The sequence below is a fragment of the Harpegnathos saltator genome, unplaced genomic scaffold, assembly GCF_003227715.2.
Source record: "Harpegnathos saltator strain DR-91 unplaced genomic scaffold, Hsal_v8.6 scaffold219, whole genome shotgun sequence".
In the NCBI taxonomy this organism is placed as follows: Eukaryota; Metazoa; Arthropoda; class Insecta; order Hymenoptera; family Formicidae; genus Harpegnathos; species Harpegnathos saltator.
The window spans coordinates 850416-862193 of NW_020230005.1; the positions used below are offsets into that span (position 1 = coordinate 850416).

At 28.3% G+C, this 11778-nt stretch overlaps 3 protein-coding genes across 3 annotated transcripts; all 3 read right to left on the reverse strand.

Annotated features, from left to right (window-relative positions):
• Window positions 1-105: 105 nt before the first annotated feature.
• On the reverse strand, window positions 106-2387 carry LOC105182251 (uncharacterized). Its single transcript, XM_011139570.3, has 6 exons — window positions 2205-2387; window positions 2069-2106; window positions 1619-1810; window positions 1148-1238; window positions 897-982; window positions 106-235 (listed from the first exon to the last, which is right to left on the reverse strand). The coding sequence occupies exons 1-5, from the start codon at window positions 2224-2226 to the stop codon at window positions 933-935; spliced, it is 393 nt and encodes a 130-aa protein (XP_011137872.1). The 5' UTR covers window positions 2227-2387; the 3' UTR covers window positions 106-235; window positions 897-932.
• Window positions 2388-2662: 275 nt separating this feature from the next.
• On the reverse strand, window positions 2663-4792 carry LOC105182261 (uncharacterized). Its single transcript, XM_011139584.3, has 4 exons — window positions 4616-4792; window positions 3482-3709; window positions 3151-3268; window positions 2663-3002 (listed from the first exon to the last, which is right to left on the reverse strand). Exons 1-3 carry the CDS (start codon window positions 4632-4634, stop codon window positions 3210-3212), a joined length of 306 nt encoding a protein of 101 aa, XP_011137886.1. The 5' UTR covers window positions 4635-4792; the 3' UTR covers window positions 2663-3002; window positions 3151-3209.
• Window positions 4793-6716: 1924 nt separating this feature from the next.
• prel (preli-like) lies at window positions 6717-9072 on the reverse strand. Its single transcript, XM_011139597.3, has 3 exons — window positions 8283-9072; window positions 7964-8177; window positions 6717-7759 (listed from the first exon to the last, which is right to left on the reverse strand). Exons 1-3 carry the CDS (start codon window positions 8372-8374, stop codon window positions 7331-7333), a joined length of 735 nt encoding a protein of 244 aa, XP_011137899.1. The 5' UTR covers window positions 8375-9072; the 3' UTR covers window positions 6717-7330.
• Window positions 9073-11778: the final 2706 nt, after the last annotated feature.

Below are 11778 nucleotides of genomic sequence, written 5' to 3' on the forward strand. Positions count from 1 at the left end.
AAATAATGACAAAAAAGTCGTTCGAGAAACATTTTAAAGTTTGCACTTCCTATTTTTCAGACAAAAATGACAAAGAATATAACACAATTTTTACCTTAGAACCTGTTTAATTTAAAAAATTATTTCAGTTTATTATAGTTGATAGCAATCTTATACCTCTTACATTTATAATAATTCCCTTGTAATTTGAAATAACAGAAACACAAGATTTAAATAAATTTAAGAGGAGTTTTATCTGAAAATAAATTATAAAATAAATAATTATATAAATATATTCACAATATATTTTTATATTTATTTTAACATATAAATATATTTATTTATATATTTATAAATATATAAATATGAATGTAAATATTAATATATGTGTACGTGTATATATTATATGTGTATATATTTATAACATAAATATATGATAAGTGTATTTAGAAATATTACTATGCCAAGAATCGTGGTCTTTTTCATAGTGATTAACAAACAAGCTATAAAAAGATATATTTATACATATACACAAGTTTTTAAAAGGAATTTAAGATTTTTGTAGGAAAAAACTTGGAAATATTTATTCCACATCGACTGTTATACACCGACAAACGAGGACGATAAAAAATAATAATAAATTATGCAGCAATATGTTTTAGTAAATTGCGATAATTATGGTAATTTCTTATTATTCGTTTGAAACTTATATTTTCTTAGGTTTTGTTGATTACTACAATACCGCGTTTTTTGTGCAATAGTATTCCTAACATTTATCAAATATATTTAAAAAATATATATACATATATACACATCTACAAATATATACATATATATTCATTTGTATATTTATAAATATACTTATGTATCTTATATGAGAGACAAGCAGCCTTCATCCTTTTTGAAATGATACATACATTTCAAATTTGAGATTGTTCAATATAAATATTAAATTATCCAGTTCTGCCTATTGAGCAGCGTCCATAATGGTTTAATTTTACATCTGTGAACATTAAATATCATATTCGTAAACGTTAAATATTACGTATATTAATGTATTGGTTTATTGTAAAATATCAACGTTATTAAAACTGCAGGTTTTGACTTGCATGTTTAGATATTTTAATTTTAGTTGCTCACAACATTAATCAAATGTATTATATCCTACCTTTTCCACATCTTTGTGCACAACCCAGTCCTCCTGGATTAGTGTAATCAGTATTGTCCGTTCCGCAAACAGGATTGTATTCTATTGTTACCTATTTTTTAAAATCATGTTTTTAGCATTTTTAATATTTTTAACATATTCATGAGAAGAATCGATTGATAAATATAAAAAATACAAATTAAAAAAAAAGAAATAGTGAGATAATAATTTTTTAATTTTTAAGATTTTTTTGAAGAAACAAAATATAAACCATAATTTTATATTTATGTCAACATTTTTCACTTATCAAAAGGAATTTGATAGTTTAGAGAAAAAGAATTATTCCCAGGTAGAACAGAAAATCATGATGACATCAAAATGAAATCAAAATGATGAGGAAAACTCTTTTTCTCATGATTCTCATGATTCGGTCATTTTCTGGTCATTTTGATATCATCATGATTTTTTGTTCTACTTGGGTTATTAAGTTACCGGACAAGATGAGATACAGGCAAATAATTGATCTTCAGGCACAGAAGTCGTAGTCGTTATACTCGTGCTTGTAGATGATGTAGTTGTAGTTGTAGTTGTAGTTGTAGTTTTTTGTCCTCCATCGGAACTTTGACCACCAGTTGCTGGTCCATCAAAAACAAAACCATCTGCCTGGGATATCTTATTCGAATCCTGCAAGGTATCTATGTGCGTTATCATTCTTAGATAATAAACATAAAAACTGTTATACATCATAACAAGGATAATGACTGGCATGACTCAGTTATTTTTCTTCTTTTATCTTTCTAATCTTCGTAGAGAACATTGATATTTCTTTATTGAATTAAATTAAAATATTTTTTATATTTAAAAATATAATCGTTTCTTTCGCTGTCACTTCTATTTATTCTGTCATTTAAAGTTGTTTTATTTAAAAATATTTTTCCTTACTTGCGGATATGCAGCAATGAGGTACGACAACATGGTAACTGTAAGAATCATTAAGCTTAACGATGTTGCACTAATGTATACTAATGTATATATGAAAAACAACACGTCACAAAAACGATTAAAAAGATCTCCTCACCTAGCAGCAAGTGAAACAACATTTTAGAAACGATCGATGCTTAAAAATCTGTTGGCTCTTCATACATACACCAGAATAATCCACCGAAAGTCGACGACTTACTGTTTGAAGATGTCAGTCGCGCTTCCTTTTATAGCACCAGTTGCCAACCAACAGTTCGGAGAGACGGAGAGATGTATGTCCTTATATGTGTGAATATAAGTAAACTGGTCTTTCCCAGTCTAGTATTGTTATTACCTATTCATTACATGCAAATTGTTAAGTTTTTTCCGAAGACTTACGTTCGCAAGGTCAAAAGTGGGAAATATGAGTCATAGAAGTCAATTATGTGCTTTACTATTGTCGGGAAGTTTAGAAACGTAATTTAAGTAGAGTTGTAAATATTAGCGATCATGACTTTAATTTCTTCCACAAATCAGTTTTCGAAGGAAATGTTATAATAATTATAGAGCGCTTAATACTTTCTAAATTTTTATTTTTTTCTGTTCAATAATTACTCTTTTAAAACTTAACATGATATCTTTCAGTTAGTTAAATTATATAACATGTTACATACTTACAAAGCGATACTTAAGATATGCATTAATAAACTTAAAAAATATAATCGTACGTAGATTACATCAGATTATGAGCAGCAGTTAACGAAACCACTATCAGTTATGCAAATTAAGATAAAAATGAAAATATCCTTTGTTATTATAAATTGTTGAATATGTATTTCAATAAAAAGTTGTTGCGATATTTTCAGTGTTGTGTGCTACATTATTATTACTACGTTGTTATCAGGATATCATGCATCTGTAACATGTGAAATATATGAATACGTATATAAATATATATGTGTACATTTATATATGTTTATAATTATTTTTGCAAATGGAAAAAGGTATAATATCGTATAACTAAATGTAATATGTATTCGTATCAACAATTTTCGTTTACTTACTTTTATTTATATGCTGCTATACAATATAAATCATATAAAAACAACAATAAACTGTTTGCTCAGTTACTGCTTATTTGGCTGTATGGCTCACAAGCTCTAATTACCCTTATTTCAAGCTCTTGAAAAAAAAAGTATTAAATTATTAGATTTGTCAAAACTTATAAAAATAGTAAAAGTAAGAGTTAATATAATTGTTGAAATTAAAATCGGAAAGTAGAAATCTGTGTGAATTTGGTAATATTTAAAAATTATGTCTTAATGAAATGTGATATGATGATAATAATATAAGAAAGCAAGAAAATCGAAATGCGATTCATTCAAAGAGTCTTACGTGGATTACAACTTTTCGCGCAGTTAAATCTTCCCATGTTCCAGTAAGTAACGTTGTCACTGCCACATACTGGATTGTATTCTGCTGTAGCTATACATGGACAATTGCTTGTTGTTGCTTGTGTAGTGCTACTGGCTGGATTATTGGAGTTACCAGAAATCCCGTTTGACCGGTCATTCTGCGGAAAGGCCAAGGCGATCAAGCAAACCAAGGACAATACTTGCGCAACTGCAAAGCAAAATAACGAATTATTAATTAAAATAAACACAAAATAAATATAATTGTAAAACCAACGATAGATACATATATGTAACAATTTTAATTTTGTAATTTTAATTTTTAAATTATATTATACCATATCTCTCATTGTCTTTGTATAAGTCATAAATTGTACACAGAGTGTATAAAAACTGCTCAATTTTTCATAATTACATATTCTTTTCTGTGAAAAATTCGAGTTAAGTTCTTAGATAAACGGACATGTTGGCAACAGTGTGTACATACGTGTTTAATATGGTTGCGTTCCGATATTCATTGTCAGTATTGAATATTTATAGTGTATATAACATATAAACATAAATTAAAATTTATAGTGTATATAACATATAAACATAAATTAAAAAAAAATAAGACATAGCTAGGTATAATAGCTAGTATATAAACTGTAAAGTTTTAATACTGGAAGTGAATTTCAAAATGTCTGTATATTTCATGATACCACTAGAGCGCAGCATATGCTTGTTGTAAAAAATATATATTTATTATCCTATATTTTACAGCAAAATATCAGCTTGTATTTAACTACTGACTTACTGACGTGTAGCCAAACTGACATATGCCGTAATTTTTATTTTTAGTTTGTTTCTTCTATGTGCTGCTGCAATGCTTTTTCCCAGTCAGAAAGCAAAACGGTGAGTTGAAATGATTGATAAACTGTTGAATCAAAGTTAATTCAACCTTTATATCGATGTCGAATTAACCTTGAGTTAACGATGTATTTCTGATTGGATATGAGGACGTATCTCTACGTGTTTATGCTATTTTAATTTTCGAATTCAGTTTCTAATGCAGACAATATGCCGAAATTTATCTATCTGCGCTGTTTTTAAAAATATCAGTAAATATTATACTCACATGCGACGATACGTTTCATGATTATTTTCGTACGATTTAAATAAGTCCGAAGTCCGAAAATGAGAAAAAGAACAAGAACGATAGCGTTTCGAGCGATAAAATGATATAGAGTTGAAGAGATCCAACTTATTCGATGATCTTTGACGAACTGTTTTCCATGCTGTTTGTCTATGTATTTATCTTATTTGTTCACGACTTGTTTCCTTATACGTAAAAAAATTGGCTCCCACCACTTTGTACCCCCACTATACGTATATTGATCTACATAATTACTGTTTGTGCGTAAATGCAATGCAATAACACGATAACAATAATCTTAAATTTATTCTTTTTAGCTAAATTAATGTTGTACTAAAATACTGTTCCTCTACAACATAAATTCATATACTTATCTCATTCTAATGACGAAATGTGTAATGTAGTTAAAAATAACAAATTCCTCCTATTGCTCAGTTATACTTATTTTTAATCACTTATATAATTATTTGTTTCCCGAGGCATTAATAGAAGAAATATTGATAAGTGTTAGATGTATTTATATGTACGATATGTTGGCTATAAATGCAAAAATCATTTGACAAATAGTTTATTATAACCGTTTATAAATTATATTATTTAAACAGAATGTATAACTCTTTTTAACATGTTTCATTTCTTTCCCGTGACAAGCTTAATAGTATAGGGAGTGATAATATCATGGTAAAATATATACGCTCCTGAGGAGAATCTTGCATCACCGAAAATGATATTAATATGGAAAATACATAACATACATTCCCGATCGCTTGTAACTGACGGGGATGTCCGTATTGCAATGTTCTCCGTACATAGCAACGTCATTATCATTATTATGTATGCGTATGCGTATATTACTTACTTACAATATTATAAACTTTACTTACTTTATATACAGTGTAATATACTTTACTTACAATAAACTTGGTCTCTCGCCTTCATTTGAGATCAGGAATGCGGCGTTTGAATCTAAATAGTAAATTATCTGTGCAAAGATTGCAGATAAGATTTTACCTTTGAAGTATATGTCACTGTCATATAAAGTTGTTCACTCAACTTTTTTTATAAGCATTTATTCAAACGAAATAATGTATTCAGTACTATGATGCTTTTAAAAATTAACACAATGTATAGATATACTACACTATAAATTATTTTTAAAACTATCACATTGTAGCATATATCATACATATTACGTTGCAATTTCCTAAATTTGTTGTCCTTCCTCTGTTTTTTGTACATTAATTCATACATTCATACATACGTACATACATACATAGAAATATACTACATATATACATACATAATATATACACATATATACTAAGTATTCTTACTCCTCCTAAAGCTCCAAACGACGGTCCGTTATTCACCTTGCGACTAGAATTAAACACAATATATAGCATAATAATAATAATCGACGATTCCGACATTTCATTTTCGAAATAAATATATATATATATGTAAATATTTAATTTTATAATTCTCTTATTGATGCTTTTATATAAATATATGATATATAATCAGAGTTTTGATTGTTCAGTTGAACTGCTTAAAAATTGAAAAAGAAAAAAAACATGCTAAAACAAACATTTCATATAATGATGTTTTAAACAATACATTTGTAGAAATTGCATAATTATACTAATTAACATTAATTTAAACTAAATATTAAAGGTATGATACTAAGTTTTTATACGGCACTAGGACATCAAAAAGGAATATTTAAATACATGTATAGAATAGTCTACCGAATGTTAAAAATTATTTTATTGATTCTATTCGGAGTAAAATTTTGTAATAAAATTAGCGACTAAAATTTTGTTTGACATTTTAAAATTTGTTTTGATATTTTTACGATGCAAATTAGATATTGTCAACTAGTTTATATAGGCATTTCTATACATAAAGAACAATGTGGTAAAATTGCAACAATGATATCCAAAATATATATTGACACAATAAAATTATGTTTCCCGATTAGTTGTATGAATTGAAACCTTATTTATATCGATAAAATATATTAAATATATTACATTATGAAGAAAATGTTATAAAAATTATATTGTTTTAAATGTTTTTATACAAGATTGATTTCTTTAACATTAATAATTAGAGATGAAATGCTGTGAATTGCATCTTTTGCAATTTTCGACTACAAGTTTATATAAATACAGACAATAAGCAACATTTGCAAATAAACATATGTATGTGCTTGTAAATATATATATATTGCAATGCTTTTCTCGTTTATGCATATATAAGAAATGTTACTTGGAAATTATTAAGAAGCTAGAAAATATCGTTTTGTACAAAATAAGTAATTTAATACATATTTCAGTTTGCATGTATCACATTTGATACATTTTACTATTAACAATCTGGCAGTTAGAAGGAATGGTAATATACAAGTAGACCTATCGCAAATTTTCATATGTTTCACATACACATTGCATTCTGTACTACCTGTAAATCTATCAGTGCCAGTAAATTGCAACAAATCTAACACCTCACACTCAAATATTTATCAATCAGCTTTCTATTTTTTGTAGTTATCTTGTATTCTTCCACTCATTAGTTAATGTGTAATACCTTGATATAATCTAAGGTACATTACAATTATACCATGATGTTATTCGTGACCATTTCACAAAATGACAAAACTTGTTCAATATGTCATAATTATTGTTTATGTGGAGCTTATGACTGGTTTGATTGATAAGCTACATATATTGGTCCTGCCTTTTGTTTTGCCAGATCTGTTGCTTTCTTAGCAGCATCTTTTACTTTTTCCGCTTTACCCTGTAAAGAATGTTGCAAATCTCCTGCAAGACTCTGTTTCGTCTGTGTAATACCATCATCCACAATACTATGGCCAGGTTGCATGGAAAAACTTGTTTGAATAAGTTGTGGATTTATGAATTGAGCTCTTTGAGGAAACATATTTGTGAGAACGTAATTAAAACCTTCTGACATTTTGACACAGTTTTTCTTAAATCGGTCTAATCCAAAAGCTTGAATGGCTCTGCTCAAACCAAAGACCTGACTGTCAATCCACGCTGACCTCTTGGCAACTGTCCATTCTGGATTTTCTTCAGAGATTTGGTAAACTACTTTCTCAACAATACTCTGCAAAATAACAAACTGTTAGATTTATATATATTCCTTTATTCTATCTATATTTTTTTGTATGTATTTTTATTATGAATATATATCTCAATACAATTACCAATTTTTTAAATATAACTAGTAACTAGATGATATTAATATGCAAGTTCTTAATCTCATGATAATATATGATACCACCGCATAGTAAATATTATGTCAACCTACCATAACTTTAGTATACCCTAGATTCCTTGTGTAAGTAGTCAAAGTTTTTGTTTCTGGATCAACAATACTTTCCTCTACTATTTTGACAATATTTTTGCTAACTAATCTTTCACCCCATTTTGGTATCCTGTTAGTCTTTGTTAATAATCGTTTGGAATAGAGTTTTCCATTTACGACTTCCCTTGAAATGGTATCCTCAGAAAGGACGTGTGAACTGTGAAACATATTAAACATATAAACTTATTAGCTAAATCATTTTATAACATGTTATGTAAGGTTCATGATTGAAGGGACAACATGACGTAATACATTTACATACCTGTGTGGGTTTGGATATCTTTGAAAGAAACCTCGTGCAACTTGAGTCCAATCGAATTGAAAGGTCATAGTGTTTTCATAGTACTTGACCATTGTATTGTGCTACCTTAATTTCGTAAGCTTTGGCTATGTAAGTTTGTAAAAGAGCCGGAGCGAACAGCGGAAATTTGTGTTTTATCAGTGAGGTTGATTGAGAAAATGGCAAATACAATCGGCAGTAACAACAAGAGTTTAGACTTGATAACAAAAACGCCGCATGTTGGATATAGGGCCTCTGAGCGCTCTACCAGAGAGAAGAACGAGAGATGCCATGGGTCGCTTTTAGCCGAGCCTGTGTGTGAGGCGTCCTCTATACAACCGTGCACATGAACTACGATGCCAATGTCCACGACTCTTTTCCGGGTACCTATTATGGAACTCGTCGGAATCGATTCCAATCGAATTTATTCCGTTATTTCCTAGATTTCTATTGTCTTTTCTAGGGGAAACGAAATTATTCCGGATCGAAATCGATTCCGACGAGTTCCACGATAGATACCCTGATTTCCCTCACCAAGCACGCACTATACTCGGCTCAGTCTATCCGTGTGGATTACTGTTAATCGGAGACGATGTAACATCATGCAACTCAAGCATTTGGGAGAAATTACAAATTGAAATTTCGCGATTTTAAGTATGTGTAGTTATTTTAACATTTGGAGAGTTATTTCTAAATGACAATGTAGCGTAGCAGACTGGGCGCGATGCTAGTATTCGACAGGTTGCGTGTTCGCGCCTAGCTATGTCTTATTTTTTTTTAATTTATGTTTTTTATTCTTACGAATAAAAATATATATATTACAGAAGAATAGAAATATAAATTCATTATACAAACAGCCTTTTCTATGTTTTATGAAGGAGAATGGACACACAATTCAAAAAGAGGTATACATGCAACATACTTATTCTGTAAAATAGTATTATTAATAAATTGATACACAAATTTATGCAATTAAATACTTCGTTTTGTTGTCTTTTAAACAAAAATATACATTTTATATTTGCTGCACAAATAAGCTCGAGTATATACAGAGTGTCCGAACTTAACGCTGATGTACAAATGAAATTCATCAAATTGAGTAAAAAAGTTCTTTACCATTTTGAAAATAATACTAATAATAATAATTACATTTTTTAAATATCTAACGAAATTAGCAAATCAATATGCATGATACGATATACATAGTCTGCAAGGAAGTCTGAAGAAATAATTTAAAGCTTGTTGCTTGTTTTCAAGTAACAGTAAATATAATATACAGGGTGTCCCATTTTAATGTCCCATCCCAAATAACTCTTCAGTATTGAAGTTTCAAGGAAAATGATCTCAATAAAAGTTGTAGAGATTTAAGTGAGCTACCTTATGATGACCTTGACCTCTATTTTCAAAGTCATTTAAAGGTCAACTTGCGTTTTTTAAATGGGAACCCTTATTTTTTACTGCACTGTTTTCTTCTACTAGTTAATTTGAACAACTTTTGTTCTAAAATATTTTTTTATTTATCTAACATTTTTTCAGATATTTGAGGAACTCTTGATAACTTTTTCAATATTTAATTTGTGATATCTCGCTAACCATTTGTCGGAAGAAAAAGTGGTACAAGACTTTTTTACTCTATTTGGTCTCAAGAATATATTGTTACAATAGTGCCTTGACTTTTGTTAACTTACTGATTTTTGGAAATTTCAAAATCAACAAATTAAAAAAAATCAGGGCGCTATTGTAACAATATATTCTTGAGACTAAATAAAGCAAGAAGTCTAGTACTTTTTCTTCCGAGAAATAGCGAGACATCGTAAATTAAATATTGAAAAAGTTATCAAGTTTTCCTCAAATATCTAAAAAAATATTAGATAAATAAAAAAATGTTTTAGACAAAAGTTGTTCAAATTAACTAGTAGAAAAAACAGTGTAATAAGAAATAAAGATTCCCATTTAAAAAACGCAAGTTGACCTTCAAGTGACCTTGAAAATAGGGGTCAAGGTCAAAGTCATCATAAGATAGTTCACTTAAATCTCTACAACTTTTATTCAGATCATTTTCCTTGAAACTTCAATACTGAAGAGTTATTTGGGGTGGGACATTAAAATGGGACACCCTGTATAATAACCAAAAGCAAAATGATAATGCAAGCAATAAGCTACGCGTGCCAACGTTATATGCTAGTTTATACATGTAATTCTTGCCTGAACGCCTATATTTAGATTAGGAGATTAAAAAATAAGTTCAAGATATGTCTATTGAAATTGCTCTACAGACCTCGTCGCATTGTATAACGTGAACTAATTTGTCAATATTTTTAATTGGTATTTCAAAAATTATGTTTGCTTGCAAAATAATAAAATATTCAATTTGATGAACTTTATTTGCACACAAGCGTTGTTACACTTAAGTCGAAATATCTCTGTATAATAATAAACTATATATACTTGTAAAATATATACAGTTAATATTCTTATAGATAATTATTCTAGATAATCTATAACTGGTGATATAAATGGGAAGATAATTTTATATAAAAAATAAGTGTCAAAATTTATTTTGTCTATTCTTACACATATTTATATAGAACAAAATTTGTTCACATATAAATCTACTTTTGCAGAAAAACAATTTAAAAAAATGAAGAATTAATAATATATGTTCCTTCCTTTATATTTAGATCCTTTATTCTGAATATTATTATGCAAATTATTGAATTCATTTCACAATATATATATTGACATATAAATAAACAATATAAAATTATATTGAACAAAATAAAAATTATAAATTAGTATTTTTCATAAATCTGTTAGTAACATAATTTTTACTTTTTTTCTTAAATTGTTAAAATGAATATATTCGAATTAAAACGAATCTATTAAGATACATCGACTTACTTCAATATATTTACCGCCAAATGTATTTCAATGTATTCAAAAGTATTTCATTGACTTTTCACTCACGCCAATTGCTTTAACAAAATTCAGCGTAATATACGCATGTAAATATTTAAAAAATTTTAATAAATAAATATATTATAACCTGTTTATGAACGCACTGTTATGCTTTCTCATTAAATATAACTATAATCTTATAAATAACTAATCTTATAAGTAAATAAAGTAAATAATCATTTGTTATATGTCTTAACATTCCACGTAAACGGGAAGCTCTATGACGATCATCAGTAATAGTCATAACAGTGAATGCAAATTGCGCTCTTAATGCGCAGTCGAGATAACTTCTTGATCAATCATTACACAAGCCATATTGAAAAAATTTATATATAGGGTGTCCCACTTTAAAGGATCCACTCAAATATCTTAGAAACCCTGTGTTAAATCGAAAAATGTTCCAGACAAAAGTTGTTTGGCTTGAAGGAAGACATAAGACAGAGATAGCATTTTGTTTATAGATGGCGCCACTTTCGAGATATTCACTGATCAACAATTTTCTTAACTGGAAATCCCGGAC

Excerpts from the sequence above, each read along its gene's own strand:
- LOC105182261 (XM_011139584.3), bottom strand. Across the intron at positions 3,269-3,481 it reads CGCGAAAAGTTGTAATCCAC|AGCTTGAAATAAGGGTAATT; the intron begins GTAAGACTCTTT and ends TTTTTTTTCAAG.
- prel (XM_011139597.3), bottom strand. The coding sequence starts at position 8,374 with ATGGTCAAGTACTATGAAAACACTATGACCTTTCAATTCGATTGGACT. Across the intron at positions 8,178-8,282 it reads AGATATCCAAACCCACACAG|TTCACACGTCCTTTCTGAGG; the intron begins GTATGTAAATGT and ends TATGTTTCACAG. Across the intron at positions 7,760-7,963 it reads TAGGGTATACTAAAGTTATG|AGTATTGTTGAGAAAGTAGT; the intron begins GTAGGTTGACAT and ends GTTATTTTGCAG.
- LOC105182251 (XM_011139570.3), bottom strand. The coding sequence starts at position 2,226 with ATGTTGTTTCACTTGCTGCTAG. Across the intron at positions 2,107-2,204 it reads GTTGTTTCACTTGCTGCTAG|TTACCATGTTGTCGTACCTC; the intron begins GTGAGGAGATCT and ends TGATTCTTACAG. Across the intron at positions 1,239-1,618 it reads CCTGTATCTCATCTTGTCCG|GTAACAATAGAATACAATCC; the intron begins GTAACTTAATAA and ends TTTAAAAAATAG.